Source organism: Amblyomma americanum, chromosome 11, assembly GCF_052857255.1.
Source record: "Amblyomma americanum isolate KBUSLIRL-KWMA chromosome 11, ASM5285725v1, whole genome shotgun sequence".
NCBI lineage: Eukaryota > Metazoa > Arthropoda > Arachnida > Ixodida > Ixodidae > Amblyomma > Amblyomma americanum.
Window position 1 is genome coordinate 59,245,231 of NC_135507.1, and position 17,105 is coordinate 59,262,335.

General features: G+C 44.2%; 1 protein-coding gene across 3 annotated transcripts; it reads left to right on the forward strand.

The window, feature by feature from the left end:
* Nucleotides 1-231: 231 nt before the first annotated feature.
* Nucleotides 232-16,825, forward strand: LOC144111081 (uncharacterized). 3 transcript variants are annotated; one of them, XM_077644219.1, is made up of 3 exons: nt 232-1,013; nt 4,364-4,633; nt 10,347-16,825. In XM_077644219.1, the coding sequence occupies exon 3, from the start codon at nt 14,717-14,719 to the stop codon at nt 15,581-15,583; it is 867 nt and encodes a 288-aa protein (XP_077500345.1). In that variant the 5' UTR covers nt 232-1,013; nt 4,364-4,633; nt 10,347-14,716; the 3' UTR covers nt 15,584-16,825. The 3 variants fall into 3 exon arrangements, with proteins under 3 accessions (XP_077500345.1, XP_077500347.1, XP_077500346.1); XM_077644221.1 differs by having other exon boundaries at nt 14,670-16,825; XM_077644220.1 differs by lacking the exons at nt 232-1,013; nt 4,364-4,633 and adding an exon at nt 4,673-9,035.
* Nucleotides 16,826-17,105: the final 280 nt, after the last annotated feature.

Genomic DNA, 17,105 nt, shown 5'->3' on the forward strand with positions numbered 1-17,105 from the left:
GAGTAAGAGAGTCCAGCGATATAGCCAGGACGGTTTCTCGTTCATCGACGAGTTGCAGGTGTTCAGCCGGTTCGACTTACCCAAGGCATTCACCATCAATCAGGGTCACTGCAGATGATAGAGGGTTGCTGACGAGCATGGCTGTCGTTCCGGAGGTCTCCAAGAGGATAGCGAAGGGAAGCGGCATGTTCTTGCGGAAAAGAAACAACTCGGAGGGCGTAAAGAGTACAGGGACGGCAGGTTGGTCGCTTGGTGAGGCGCACGAAAGGGAGACAAGGACGGAGGAGTTTGCAGGGAGCTCGACATCGTGAGAAAGGATATTGAGGATACCGTGCGGCAGGAGAGGCGTTGGGCAGGGCAGAGAAGGAAACTTCGGCACGGGCGCAATCGACGATGGCGGAGTGCTAAGAAAGAAAGTCCCATCCTAGAATTACGTAATGGGGACAAGAGGAGAGGACCAGGAATTGAATGATGTACAAGACGTCTTGAATAACGACGCGCGCTGTGCATGTTGCGAGTGGCTCGTTCTGTTCGGCGGTAGCAGTGCGAAGAGAAACTCCCGAAAATGGCGTCATAACTTCCTTCAGCTTTTGACAAAATTGCGCGTCCTTAATTGAGACAGCAGGTCCGGTGTCCATGAGAGCACAGGTTGGAACACCTTCGACAAAGATATCAATAACGTTTGTTGGTGAAATCAGAGGCCTTGTACAGTTCCCAGTGGACGCAGCTCTTGCCTTGGGAACTGCGCTCATTAGTTTTCCGCAGCGGAAGGGCTGGCATGATGGTGCATATGAGAGATCGAACGGCGGCGCGGAGAAGAGGAGCGGCGAGAGGTGGCAGCCTGGCGGCCGGTGGAGAAGGCAGGAGGCAGTGGGTCCGCTGGCACGTGGGGTGGCTGTGTAACCCCCATACTCAGATGGCGGCAGGACGTCGGGAGGCGAAGAAGGACGACTGCAGCAGTGGCGGGCGACATGGCCGGCGAACCCGCAGGCAAAGGAAATGTGCCCGTTGTCGTGAGTACGCCACGGACAACAGGCCATTGACCCTCCGGCGGCGTCTGGTGCATGTAGGCAGGTTTATTGCCGTGCACAGCGCACCCGCCGGTGGGAGAGTGTACTTCGAGAACTGAGGAGGAAAGCAGCAGGAAAGCGGTATATGTCGCGTGAGAGTTGAGATGCGGATGGGAGGGACAATTCAGAGCAGTAACTCCCGTCTCTGCAGTATGTGTTGCATCCGTGGACAATATGCACCGTTCAGTCAGATACGTGGCTGATAATGACAGGGAAACAGTGGGGTGATTGGCTGTGAGCTGGCAGTATGATAACAGAGTGAATGTTTTTAAACGAAGTTGGAGAGAATGTTTGCGAGCTCTGTTTGCCACGCTTTGGTCGATGAGTTCACTTAGTGTGTTAAGTTGGGCAAATTCCTGAGGCACAGGTATGGGTGTTAAATGGGCCAAATACGTTATGACGTGCATAGTGTCATGATTGATTGCTTAATTCAAGGGATTCCTACTGTCTGCAGCTGAGACATTCAAATTATGTCTGATATATTATCAGTGGCTGAAGGATGAGTGCACAGCCTAGTGGGCCATGTGAGCTTGCGCGCCACCAGAGTGCATAGCTATGCAACTAATCAGACCTACAGTAGTTTGAGCAGATTTACGGGTGGCTGTTAGCCATGGGGTGCCAGTCCCAGATTAATGAAGGAGAAGGCCAAGAATACGAACAGTTTCTACTTGTGTAATCGGAGAACTATGTTAAAATTTAAAGAGGTTGCTTTCTGTGAGCCAGCTTTACTTCCAATGCAAATGAAACACTTTTTAGTATGTGAGAGGGTCAGACCCAGATGTGGGAGGCAAGATTTCAATACATCCGACGCGTGCAGGAGGATGAACTCATGGATAGACGCATTTGGATGACAGCACCACAAGGTTGTATCATTGGCATATGCAAGCGCACTGATGGAAGGGATGGTCTCTAGGGCTCGAACAAGAGGAATAAAAGCTACATTAAATAATGCAGGGGCGAGAAAGGAGCCTTGGGGCACTCTTCTATTGGAAGTGAATTAAGGTACCAAATGTCTTTCCGTAGACACGCACATGGAAGGTTTGATTTGCTAAAAGGCGTGAATGGAGAGGAGAAACTGGTGAGGAAGACTAAGAGTTCGAAGGGAGGCAAGAATGGCAGAGTGAAGGATGTTATCATATGCCTTTGTTATGCCTGTGGCGATCACGTACGGTTTGAACAATACTCTGCGGAGAGTAGTGAAGCACGTCAGCAGCCAAAGTAGCAAGACCGTCGTCAGTTTCATTTTGTGCACGGAATCTGATTTGGGAATCCGGGTATCAATCATGGGATTACAGCCACCACGACAATCGTACGGCGAGAATGAGCTTGCAGATGGTAGTCGTGAGGGAAATTGGACGAAGGGCCAAGAGAGATACTGGAGACTGACCTGACTTGGGTATTGGAACCACATTGGAATGCTTCTATTCTCCTGGCATGACGCCAGAATGGCACACTTTGCTGAAAGTATATGTGAAGTAGGGCTTGCCAAGCAGTCCTTCTCTTATGGAATAAGAAGTTAGGTATATGCTGTCGTGCCCGGGAGTAGGGGTACCCATGAAACACATAACTTCTATAAAACGTCTTCAAACAACGCCAAACATCTAGCAACATCTAAATCTAGATTGAAACGTTTGAAAGACATCTCAGCAATAGAGGTTTATCCACAAACGTTTTAAAAACGCAGTGACAAAAGAGGTTTATTCACAAATGTTTTAAAAATATATGACAAAAGAGGTTTACTCATAAACGTTTTGAAAACTTCTCTAAATACACATTTTCCATGCGTTTTAAAATTTCTGTGACGAGAAGTTTACTTGGGGACGTATGCAGATATGAAACGGCAGGTATGAAACTTTTCAGTGTAAGAGGAGTATAGAAGGCGGCCCCTGCAAAACAAGCATCCTGCTACTTCCAGTTTTAATTGGCAAGCAATTTAGTTTTTTTTTGGACACTTATATAACAAACTATGTTCAGAGACTGATGAAGCGGGTTTTCTTGCCTCATTTTCAATTTGTATTTATGCTGCAAAGGGCAGCTGCCCACCCTTTGCAGTACGACCTATACTGCACATATCTGAGCAAACAAAATCTGCAGCTCTAAAAAAAGCATGAGCACTAAACCTAATGAAATAGCCCAGTAAAAAAAAAAAACCAATGGGTCCAGTTGGGCATACTATTCGATTCCAGTTGGAATCAGTTGGACCCAATTGGTCAGCCAGTTAGGTTCATGAACCCAACTGGGTAGTCCATTTTGTTTCCCTAGTTCCAGTTGGGCATTTCAATTGGTTGTGCGTTTCCAACTGGATTACCCAACTGGTTTGTGAGGTTCCAATTGATTTCGGCACTCCAAGTTGTATCGCCCAACTGGAACCATTTGAAACCAATTGGGGTTCCCTGTTGTACCCAAGACAATCGATTGGAAGCTGATCTCCCAACTGGAAGCTCCAGTTGGTTTCAAGTGGGCGATCCAATTGGAAAATCTAAGTGCAAGTCAATGATGTACTTCAGTCAGTATATATATATAGCTGGCTATAAAACAGAACACTAGGCTAATTATTATTGTAAAAGAGACATAGTAGCCGCTTAATCTCTTGAATTCTTTTCATTACTTCCATCATCACTGCGGGCGTTCTTAAATTAGATAGCTTTACTTAATGTTCACCCACTACTGCCTCCAGCTGGACGGTGTATATAAATGACTGCAAAAGTGTGCTCTGTGGATATAGGTTAAATGAGAACTTGTGTTGGTATACAGTGTTTGATTCCATGTGTGTAATGCACGTTTGTTGGTGTCTCTTTATTTTTCATAACGACGTGTATTTATAATAGTTCTCTTGTAGAAATGTTGGCAGCAGTCTCACAGCAGTCATAGAAGAAAGGCCAATTGGTTCCAATGCAATTCTAATTTTTTATGCTGACCAGTTCAAACCATTTGAGTCGAATAGGTATGCCAACTTAGTTCAATTGGTGGGCAATTTCGCCTAGTTGGGTGGCCAAATGTTTCTAATTAGAAGCACCAGTTGGGCTCAACTGCTCGAGCCCAATGGATGCCTAAAACAAATTTGGTTTTCGACCCATCGGTTTCAACTGGAAATTTTCCAGCTGGACCTATTGTTTTTTTTAAAGGCTGGGATCCCACTGGTTGATTTTAGAGGGTTCTAAAAAATATCTAAATATGTTCCTAACGAGTTCTTACGACTAAGTTTTCTAGATCTTTTTTGGTGGGGCATTGCGGCCGGGCACGGCACGCATCCAAACATGGCCTCAAATGTGCTCGTCTTTGCCTGTCTGCAGGTTCTGCTTCTGAACGGTTCATTTACAACGTCATCCACTATGTTTAGTGAGCTGGAGTACAAGCCGATCGCCGAGCCTTATCTTCAGCCGCCCTCAGTGACGGCAAAGTGCGCTGCCTACAACGAAATCTAATCCAGTAGCATTCACCAATCACAGTCGACCACGGTTCCGCCGATTGTCTCCATAAGCAAGCATCTGGATCCTACTCAGTTGTGGACACGCACGCACCCAAACGTGGCCTCAAATGTGCTCATCTTTGCCTGTCTGCAGGTAAGACAGAGTGCACCTTCGTTTCGAAGCAACCATTTGTCTCTTATTGCCGTGCCGTGCCCATGCACACTGTTCTTGATTTTATGTGATTGCTGGTTCGTATTTCTTAAGCTTGTGACAAATGGAGATGTTGAGTCGAACCCGGGTTTCCCTACCGTTCTTGAGAAGCTGGAACAAATTCTCCTAACACTAAAGGAACACATGAGAACGTTTGGTGATATTAAGCGTGAGCAGTGCAAAAGCAAGCAGACCAGCGAGCAGTACAAAAGGACGCTGAGGAAAATGGTACTGCTATAAAAAATCTCGGAAGACCGTCTAAATAAACTTGAATCTGCACTTTCTACTGTAACCGAGACACAAAAAGTAGTCAACGACTTAAGAAAAGACATCACTCAGCTTTCCAAAAGGGTTGACGATTTGGAAAATCGCCAGTGGCGTAATAACTTGATCGTATTTGGAGTGCCCAAAGAAGAAGATGAAACCCCTGATGATCTGTCAAAAGCTGTAAATGAAAAGCTATTCACTGTGGTTGGCGTCAGCCCTACCACTATAAACGAATGCATCGCATAGGAAAAAGAGGGGCATAATGCCGGCCGGTGATTTTCCAATTATATGACTTCAAAGATAAGATTGCAATTCTGCAAAACTGCAAAAAGCTTAAAAACACGGGCATTTCTGTCAGTAAAGATTTTTCAAAGGGTATGATTTATCGCAGAAAATATCTCTGGGAAAGTGCCAAAAATGACAAGTTGAATAGAGCACGTGTGCGTCTAGTGCACGACAAGTTATATGTCAATGGAAGGCGTACTACTGGGAGAATGATTCTGCGATGCGTGTGGCTTATCAGGCCTCTCGTCACAGCTCAAATGATAACACTCCGGGGCACACAGAGTCGTCTTCCTGACTTGTTAACTGTTATAAATTTGAATGTGTGAAGTTTAGAGAATAAGACCTTACATTTCGAAAGCATCGTTTTTGAGCATGAACCAGACATAGTCATTGTAACTGAAACGTGGTTAAACGAGTTTATGGATAATACAGAACTTCTCCCGCCTAATTACACAGCTTGCCGTAAAGACCGGCGGAACCAGAGGTGGAGGTGTTGCCATTTTTTGCAAATCTAGTATTATTTGCATTGAAATACTGTCACCACTAGACCTAGAGTGCGTCTTGTGCAATATGAAAATCGATAATATCTCTTTCACAGTCACTGCGGCGTATAGAACTCCAGGTAGTACTGAAGATTATACACAGTCACTAAATGATTTTTTAATACCCCTGTTTGCTAACACAACAAAGAAAATTATAATGGCTGGGGATTTCAATCTGCCCCATATAGACTGGGAAAATTACAAGGAGAGTACGGTTGATGTGGCAATATCCCATGCCTTTTTAGATCCCGTATTTTCCCTAAATATGTTTTAGCTTGTCAGCACGCATACGAGAATTGCTGAGTCCGGAAAATCCCTACTTGATCTAGTCTTTCTGAGTCAGTCGGCAACACAATATCATTCACGCTGTGATGTCATGAGTGGTCTTTCCGACCATATGATGGTAATCGTCCGGCTGTCCATCAAGTGGCAGAAACCGCACCCCGCAAATACTGCGCTAGTCTCTGCTTTTTCTAGAGCAGACGATGTAGGAATACGACTGTCTAGAACGAGGCTTCGACGGGTTCAGTAATATTTAACTCTTGAATCAACATCTCTAAATCAAGCTTGGGAACAGTTTAAATAAGTATAATTCACAAGTACATAATATCCTTCATTCCTACGTGCATCAAGAAAGTTTCCAAGAGAAACCCATGGATATCGCGGAGTATTATTCACATGAAGCCCCAGTTGAAACATATGAGAACAAAACGCACAAATCCAACCTCACATGTAACAAAAGAAAGGATTAAAAACCTTTCCCAGGCATTTAAAGCAGAGATTGCAAGAGCAAAATAGCGATTTATGAATGAATCCTTGACTATGTTTATTAAAACCGGGAAAATTCTGGCGGTACCTCTCAAAACAGAAATCCCCCATTCCGTTCTTGAAAACCGCTACATGTGCAGTTAGTGATAGTAGTAAAATGGCATGCGTTTTTAACGATAATTTCGAGTATTTACCTGGGATGATGGTACAACACCGCATCTAGAATCACCCGATATACCGTCTTTACCGGATATAAAAATAAGTCAGGACGGAGTTCTTAACCTTCTTCATAATCTCTACACGATAAAATCCGTAGGACCGGTTGAAATTCTATATACCCTCCTAAAATGGTACTCAGAATGGGGTTCTTACTATCTTGTAGAAATAGTTGTCTCTTCTATCTGATGAAGTCCCTGGCAACTGGAAGTATGCCAAAGTAATACCAATCAATAAGCAAAGAGCAATAGATGATATAACATTAGTACCGACCAATCTTTGACGAGTACGTGTTGCAAAACATTTGAACACATTTTAACTGAACACCTAATGGAATTTCCTCAAGCAAATGGGGTTCTGGGAAGCCACCAGCGTGGTTTCCGACGTGGATATTCCACTATTATCATATTAAGTGAAATTGTACATGACATGGCCAATTGTATTGACGAAAGATGGCAAATAGATATCATTTTTATCGATTTTAGGAGAGCGTATTATAGAATATCCCACCAAAAGCTACTATTGAAATTTCACAACTTATTGAAGAATATTATTGTAATAAAATGGATTGAGGTATACCTAACGCATAGACAGCAGTTTGTTTCTCTTGACAACGTTGCCAGTTCAAATAAAAAGGTACGATGTTCCACAATTCTCTGTGATAGGTCCTTTGCTTTTTTCTTTGTATAGCATTGTTTACATGAGCCCGACAGTGGCGGGTCGAGTAGGGCTGCGCCAGATGTCGGGCTGACCACCCGACACGTTTATATGAACCCATTTTCTGTCGGGCAGAGATCGCCGCTACCCTTAGCGTCGAGCAAGCAAACCACGCGTGGATGCTAGAAGAAGAGGAGGAGCGCCCAGGCTTACGCAGCGCCGCCATACCAGAGAGGAGGCAGGAGAGGGGGCGCTAAGCCGATGCGGCAGCGTATACATGGTCCTTCCAACTGGGTCGGGCCAACATCGGGACGAGTCAACCCACCCCCTGCAGCCGGGCTGGCCCAGCTCGACTCAATGACCACTTATCTCGACCCCCTAGCGTATACATTAGCCCGACAACCGGTTTTCTGCCCGACAGCCGACTTAACCCGACTTTTGTCGGGCTCATGTAAACTCCCAGTATGTTAGCGATATGAGCACCGGCTTTTCGCCAGAGGTAACGATTAAACATTACGCAGATGATACTGTCATTTATTGTAATATAAAATCTTGTGATGATCACAAGAGACTGAATGACCATCTGGATATAATCAATACCTGGTTCCAACAGTGGCAAATGGACATGAACACAGAGAAGACCGTTTGTATGCATATGATGCGTAAAAACAACCCCTTGTATTTTCTTATAAAATTCGTGATGTCATTTTAAAAGATGTCCCTGCGTTAAGATACTTGGGCTTGTGTCTCAGTCATGATCTAAATTGGTCATCGCAAGTAGATCAAGTTTGTGATAAGGCGATCAGAAAGCTTTGGGTGCTACGGAAGAAGCTTACTGACGCCACGCCAGATGTGAAGTTGCTAGCATCATAGACCTACTGAACTAGAGACCTGTGACGAGTCTGGATGCCCGCTCGCCTCCGCTTTCAGTAGGTTTTGGTTTCGGTTTTCACAGTTTTGCGATTTTTTGCTGGCAACATGGGTACCTCCGAAGCCAAATCCTCATCCATCCAAAGTCCAAGTGTTTTCCTCTCTCATTCTTTTGTGTTGATTGCGACCTCGGGCACATCGGGCTCAGCGCATCGTTGCGTCGTGTTCTTGTGGCCTCACTCGCAGTGTATTGATTCAGTGCACACGATGGCAACGCGTCGTGCTCAGTGCGACGCTTGTTTTAAGGGAAGAGGGATTCTGTTAGCTGAAGAGGTCGGGAATTCTGCGGCAGCTGGAAGACTTGACCTCAACGGGTCAACCATCCGAGGATGGCGGCTGCAGTGGGAGGGGCTCTTTAAATGTGAGCCCGACTGCGAAGGATTTCGAGCCTCGCCACGGCCATTACGTCCAGCTGGAGAAAAAAGTGGCGGACTTTGTTATCGAGCAGCGCAATTGTCTCATGGGGCTCAATGTCGAGCTGATCCGTTGGAAAGTTAGAGACGTTGCTCGGGAGATGGGAAGTTCAGAGCATCTCGTGGTCGGGCGCAGACGTTCATGGAGAGAGGAGTGGATTCCCTCTGCGGCGAACAACATCAATGCGGCAGAAGTTACCTGGGAGACTTCGATAGTGAAAAGGAATCAGTTTCTGAGAACTCGGCCTCCGAAAGCGAGGAAGATGAGTAAGCATGTTCGCCACTTTGTTTTGTGTCCCTATTTATTTTTTCTCGCTGGGCAGCATGTAAAGTCACCCCTCGCGTTACATTCGCGGTCGCGTTACATTCGAGTAAATACGGTATTTGAAATGTGAACGTGTGCAGAACAAAGCTCAGGTTCACTCATGATGCTTATTCTAGAATGCAGTCAGTTTCAGAACTTAGAAAAACGGCTGGACTAACTAGCCACTGTTAAGAAGAAAATGGAACACAACAGGATTGTTTTCTTCTATCATATTCTACGTGGCTATTGCAAAATAAACCTCGAAAGGTACATTATAGCAGACAGTTCCACCCAGTCTAGGACAAAACACACTAAACATATCCAACCACTGACTTGCTGGGCAGACTCTTTTCATTATTCTTTTCTCGTGAGGACAATAGATGACTGGAACAAACTACCCAATGAGGTTATAAATTCTAAGACTTAGGGCTTTGAAGCTGCACTACGGGAATATTCTATGAGTGTGTATAAATGTTTTTGTGTGCTAGCCCTGTTACCTGTCATTGTTTAAGTGATCGGTGTACATTGCTGTCTGTTTTCTTTTTGTTAACTTCTGACAGTCATACCTGCCCTTAATTATAATTGTTTGTACTTTGCTATTACGGCCACGCGCCTTTCTTCTTGTCACATCGCACCACTGCGGCTGACGTTGTGTGCACTGTTCAAATATTCGTTTCTGTGTGTACATTTGTTTTTCTTTTTTGTCAACATTTTGTCATATCACGTGCTGTCAGTGACTTGCAAGAATTCCTAGTGTTCAGAGTTCGTAATTTTTTCAGTTTTTGTTGTATTTTACATTCAAGTTTTAACGAAGTGTGTACTGGTAAAAACTGCAACTCCTGCCTTTGCCTGTGCCGGCAGTATGAATAAACAAATAAATAAATATAACACCTCTTTTTGCCTCATTGTCTACAGAACATCTGAAAATAGATTTCTTCCAGACATTATCGTATACTTTTGCAGATGCTTGTTACACATTGCGTAGCCCTTCTTGTGTTTCGGGAGGTAGTTTTTAGGCATTCAGTGGAGGCTAGCAGCTCTGCCATGGTTAGGACAGAAGTAATCTCATCGGAGGGCTCTGTAAGTGATAAGTCAGCAGGAGATGTAGAGGTGCAGTCATAGTGTGGAAAAAATTGACAGGCTGCTTGTTGTGCAAATGTATCCTCATCCACATTCAGCGTGATGCGAATGCTCTCTGTGTAATCTGAAACCTGAGAATTGGGCGCTCCATGGCGTGAAACACTCTCTAAGGATGTCTATTGCCCTGCGTACAGGACAAGCGGGCACACCATGCAGCCTAGCGTCGCCAGCTGCCTAGCCGCCTTGCTGAGTGCCGTGCACGTGCTGTAGCCTGGTGAAGAGTGGGAAGTGCCGATGGGTCGCTGGGTTGACGAGAAGCATAATGATCCACCTGGCGACGGAGAATGCACAGATTCAAGGGATGTATTTCCGGGTTTAGGTAGTCCATTTGCGGTAGTGGTGATATATAGTGTGTCGCAAAAACAGCAGAGTACAGTGCTAAGACAGGTTGAGTGTAAATGAACGGTTGTCTGCGCGTACAGAGTCCCATGATGTTATGCGTACGCTGCGGCATATTTTCCGTAGACTCGAAGGAGTGAGGGAGATAAAAATGGGGTTGTGATCACTACCCGAAGTATCTGAATCAGCAGCGAAACGAGGGTTAGCGGGGCCTAACCACAAGTCAAATCAGGTGAGGGCACTTCAGAGCGGTGTTCGGATGGTTTAAATGTTGAAATGAATGATCTGAAAACCTGCCTTGGATGTGTTTACCCCTTGAGGAATCCTATGGGTAACCCCACGCTCCATAGTTGGCTGGCGTAAGTGCAATGAGAAAAATATTGCCCACCTTACGCACTTTAAGATCCAACGGCGCTTTACTTGTCACCCAATCTAGAATTTGCAAACTGGCAGCGAGCTTACAGCTTTCACGAGCCAAATGGTGTTGTTGTTGCCTCAAGTACGATGGCCAAATGTGTGAAACAGAAGAAAACGAAATCATAACCATAGCCCCTGGCAAACCACTTGCAAGGTTGACACAGAAAAAAAAGCTGCATCGGTATGAGCATCAACACTTACAACAAATTCGAGTGGCGAGGTGCGTGATCATAGAATGCAAAAACTCTCGCATTTGCAAGTTTATGCTCGGCAATTTTATTGTGTGCTTATACTGCAGGTCTGGCTTCATACGGCTCAATGCATTTCAAGCCGCAACATGTCGCTAATGAAATTGTTCTTTGCCTTTGTGCATGCTCTGCGGGTTCCTGACCCGTTCACGCTTTTACCAGTCGGAGGAAATCTCTGTAAATGTCTAGCCACAGATGCAAATAAATTTGCCGCAGTCAAAGCTATTCGGGTAACTAGAGTTGAGACAGCTGACTTTGATGCAGGTTGAATTAAGTACTTCCATTCAAACTGGATAATGAGTATCGCGTGCACCAGTGGACAAGTAAACGCAAGAAGTGCTAAGGCACTGACTACACTGGCACCTAGCTGCTAAAAATTGAATGCATCTCTGTGTTTTTCTCTGACAGTCTTGCTGACACAGTCATGAGTGAGCTTTTCGTAGGTCTGGCGGTCATGACTATCGATGCACCATTTACTTTGTTCCCTTGTGCCTTTGATCACAGAGCTAGTGCAATGTTCCGATTGCCGCGCTGTTTGCTTTTGCGAAGTGGCCATAAAAGTCCTGGTACATATGCACCGAGCAACTGTCGTAACTGTCATTGGAAGCTCTGCTGTCTGTTTTGTGGCCCGACGGAGGCGATGCATCCGGCGGTACTAGGAGGCAGCTGATTAATTTCTACAAGAGACTGTTTGTACATAAAATTACAATTTTTTTATCTATCGTTTGCTTTCCATAGTTTGTTCCAGGTCTTGCATTGGATTGGGCAACCGCACGTAAACCACACGTAACGTCTCTTGAATTGTAAGCATTTTGGAAAGAACTGAAATTATGCTTAAATTTATAAAAGTGTGAACAGCCAAACTGAAATTGTAGGAGTAAAAGAAATTGCGAACATGAAATGTTTCGAAAAGATTTGCTTCAACAGCTGAGCTTGAAAATAATGAACGTAGAGCTCTTTCCAGAAGTGAAAACAATTTATACGATTCGGTTTTTTTGGAGTTACCCCACACCAGGTACGAGGCCAAAATATAATTGTTTTTTAACCTGTTGCGGGAACAGACGCTTATATGATAGGTAACACAAACAGACCTGGTCATTTTCAGTGGAGTAATGCAGCACCCTATCGGTAACATTTTTATATGTTGTACCCTACTACAGTGCACATAAATTGCACAGGCCTTTCCAAGAAGTGTTTCATCCCCATTAACAATTTTGGTATTGCTTTAAGGCTGGAAAACTGTAACAAGCGATTGTGCAGTTGCCTTCATTTCATCATGTCTTCTATGTTTTGTAATTCATACTTTTGAGTAGCTGTCTAAAGCTGTGCTGTTGAGGATAGTAATTAATTGCCTCAAAGGGTGCTGTAAGGTTTCATACTATACGTTCAGGCAGCTTTGAGGGGATGCTTTTCAGAGATATTGGATCATAGTTAAAAGAGCTTGAATGGTTACTTTGTTCAAAGATTACTATTGTCCTTGCTTTTTTCTCGCTTGTGAGTCATGTGAGGCACGAAAGAACTGCAATAAAATCGCTGCTTCTTCATTTTAATTCACTATAATACTAGACCCAGCCTGCCTCAAGTGACGGAACAACAACAAATACAGAAGCAGCGACTATATTGCAGTTCTGTCATGCTGCACATGGCCTGTATACTCAAGCTGATGTCACAGTCATCGTTCAGCAGTTTAAACTGAAGAAGCAGGATTGAACCATTCGACTACAAGTTATTGCCGGTCATGGCCAAATATCACGTGGTGATTCATGCATATTAGTGTCTTCTGCATCATTGTAGAGAAGAAAACCTGCCATCATTAGGTGTTCGTACTTTTTTGCTAACTTCACTCGCATTCTAATTTGCCTTGCAGTTCTTATTGTAATCAACTTTTTGCTCTGTTTCATTTTGCAGGCATGGAAACGAATACTGGCGACCAATGAGTACACAAGCTGCCTGAAGGACCATCTTCCAAAACCAATTCTTTCAGCATATGCAGGCTGAACTGCTTGATGTTCATGATGTAAAATAGCATATCCAGTGATCTCAGACTGTGGTGTCTGCACAAAATGGGACGTATCAGACCCTGCCTTGTTAACGCCTGGAACACAACCTCATCGTTGCAGCAACCAGCCACAATGCCTCAGTGGTTATGGTGCTTGGCTGCTTACTCGAAAGACATGATGTCAATCCCAGCCGCTGTGGTCGCATTTTGGTGGAGGAAAAATGCTTGGAGGCCATGTAATGTGTGATGTCAGCACATGTTTAAGAAGCCCAGGTGGCCGAAATTACCTCCACTATGACGTCCCTGATAGCCTGAGTTGCTGTGGGATGTTAAACCCTATAAACCAACCAACCATCATTTCAACATGAACAATGGATATCGTGAAACATTCAACAGGTGGAATTGTGCATGATTGCTGAGGAAACCTTGTGATCCAGTAGACTGCAGCACAAGTTGCAGACACAAGCTAGATGGTACACAGCAAAAAAAAAAAAAAAACTGCAGTGGAGAAAGTGCATGTGTTTGTGTGGCTGTGCCTTTTGTGCATCATACTCTGTCTTGCTTTTTGTGCTGTAGTCTCACAGGTTTAGCTCTTCAGTTTCCATTGTGGTTCTGTCACCCTTTTGAGCTTTCGTGTCTCATTATTTCATAGCTTATTGTTTTCTCTATATTTCTGCATACAACTTCTTGATAATGTGAGCTCTGCACAGCAATAGTAATACCTTTGGTGTGCTTTCATATGGTGTGGGGTGAATCTTAATCACTACTGTTTTATCTGATGTCTACATGCGCTTCTAGTGCTCGTGCTTTTGATCCTATTTGCTGTTGGGAAATACTTACCTTGTCTGGTTCATTGTGATTTGCTATTAATGATTCATGCTTATATTTAGTGCTATGTATTACATTGGTAACACTGCTGACAGAAATGGTTTTCTCCTTGTGGTTTTCAATGTGAGCGTTTCCATTCTGCTTTTATTTTGCGAGACCACCAGGCCTCATTATGCTAGGTTTAGTAGAAGAGTTTTGCCTTTGTTATATTTTTACTTTGCTTTAATTTACAGAAATAATACATTCACTGCCATTGTACTGTGTCTCTAGTGAAAGCTCATGGATATTACATTATTCTTCAAAAACTCTTGGGGAGGCTTAGAAGATCTCTATGAAGCCAGGCATTATACTAGCACTTTGTCTAAGTTGCTGCGACTCTTAAGTTGGCTGCAGAGTATGCTCATTGCTCCGAGTAATTGTTTGAAAGTTAAAACATTCTCCCTCTAGCTCTATGTAAATTTATAAATACTAGGAAATTTTGTTTAACTCATCTTTCTGTTTTGAGGGTCAACCCACTGACCTTGAAATAAACTTAAGTTAAATGTTGTGTAATATTACCACCACCAAATATTATAACACGCATGGTCTTGTATTGACCTGAGAACTCCCCGCCTTTCTTGGTGCAGGTCTGGTCACAGCTGATCCCAAGCTTGGAGTGCTGTCTGGGGAGAACATGAGTCAGCAGCTGCACCAGTCCCCCCTCTGCGATCGGAGCTTCACGAAGAAAAACTGCCTAGAGCAGCACCTTCCCACCCAAACGGATGACCGTCCCTCCAAGTGTAACCGTTACGCAAGCAGCTTTGCTCAAAAGGTCACCCTGATGGACCACCCACATACGAACACTGGTGGGCGTCCATACAAGTGTGACCACTATGACAGCAGCTTTTCTCAAAAGGGCCACATGGAGGAACACCTTACCACCCATACGGGTGAGCGTCCATACAAGTGTGACCAATGTGGGAACAGCTTTGCTCTCAAAAACACCCTGATGGCCCACCTTCGTACTCACACAGGTGAGCGTCCATACAAGTGTGACCACTGGGGCAGCAGCTTTGCTAATACTGGCACCCTGGTGCGCCACTTTCGCACCCATACGGGCGAGCGTCCATACAATTGTGACCACTGTGGCAGCAGCTTTGCTCGAAAGGGCCTGCTGGACCGACACGTTCGCACCCATACTGGTGAGCGTCCATATAAATGTGACCACTGTAACAGCAGCTTTGCTCAAAAGTCCAGCCTGGTGAAACACCTTCGTACCCACACGGGTGAACGTCCATACAACTGTGACCACTGTGGGAACAGCTTTGCTGAAAAAGGCACACTAGTGAATCACCTTCGCACCCACACGGGTGAGAGACCATTCCAGTGCCAGCTCTGCCCCATGGCCTTTACAGAGAGTGCAGGCCTTGCTAAGCATGTGCGAGCCCATAAGAGTGAAAGACCTTATCAGTGTCAGTTGTGCACAATGACGTTTAAAGAAAAAGAGCATTTAAGACGCCATGAGAACAACAAGCATGCTTCAAAGACGATAGTTCCTTAGAGTTTTGATACCTGTTCCCAACATTAGATGTTAAAACCATTGCCATCTGACTTGTCTCGCTTTGTAATTTGGCTTCTTGAGAAAAAAAACTGCAAATATACATGCCTTTAACGTACATCTGCACAGAGCAATCCTTCGGTTGCTTTCACTGCTCCATGAGAAACCTGAACATACCGAGCTGGTACTATCATGAATGCGACTGAAATCGTGGCGTGTGCAGATATGATCTTGTCGCCATTTTATTACTTTCAGCACCTTGAATCGTGTGTGAATTGTGTTTGCAGTGTTTGGCACTAGCTAGCAAACTGACTTATTTACGTCAGAGCAGTTCTGCGTTTTTTTGCGACTGTAATGCCACCAGAGAAGCATGCTGTTTCATTGTTCTTTCCATGCTTTTGTTGTGGCTGTATTATTGGGACTCAGGAAGAGAGAAACAAACCTTAGCCGCCTGATCATAAACATTGCTCGCTTTTGTCTGCAGGTTTTTAGTTTTCTTTTGGTTTAAGTTTTTAAAAATGAAGGCTTTACAGCACTAGATTCCTGTGCATTATCTGTTGTCGATTGCTTATTTTGATTACAAATTGCATTGTCAGTCTTGACAAACATGCGTTATAGACTTGAAAGCAAACAATCACCTCACTATCTCAACAGCAGTTTTTGTTCTCATTCCATTTTAAAGCGGTGGTTTTGGGGTATTTAAGCATTTTTATAGCAAGCCACTGTATATTATGCTTTGCTTATGGAAACTCAAGTGAACGTGCTTTAGTGACTGCATTTCTCAAGGTGCCATTGACATAAAAAATTATTTCAATTTATAAACAGCTTGTGGAGTTGCATTTGTGAGAAACCAGTGAGGTTCGAGGAACATCAACTGCATCCTTTGATTTAGCTATGTGTTGTGAGCATTAATACTTTTGAAAACAGAGGTGCCAACCTGAAAAAATGTCTTGGCGTTTCTGCTCCCTGCACGGGGTCCTTGTTCGTAGCGAAGATTCCTTCTACTGGTTGACGTTTTTCTGTTTTCAGATGAACCCCCTGTCTTGATGGTATGCCATTGCACTCTGAGATTTGCGTTTCAGTACTATATCTGCTTCTTTTCATGAAGTTGATTTGGTCACAAATGGTTGACTTGCTGCTTGGGAGTGTTTTATCAGTTGTAATTTTGTGCTGTAGCAGTGTCTAGGATTTGTGGTTAAATCAATAAAATTTTTCTCATCCATGCAAAGTACAAAGATATAGTGCGCACAGAAAGCTGAAGCTCTCGGCAGCTTTGCTCTCAATACCACCCTGATGCACCACCTTCGTATCCACATGGGTGAGCATCCATACAAGTGAGCACTGCAGCGAAGCGACATCCTTTACATATGATGTCAGCGCAAGCACATTGTGGACAGGACACGGACATACGTCAACTAACTGGTCGCTCTGTTTATAGTGTTTTTAAATTTATGGGCTGAAAGATATGGCACTGGAATACAGAGATGAACTAAAAACAAAAACAAATCATTAATTCAGCCATGTT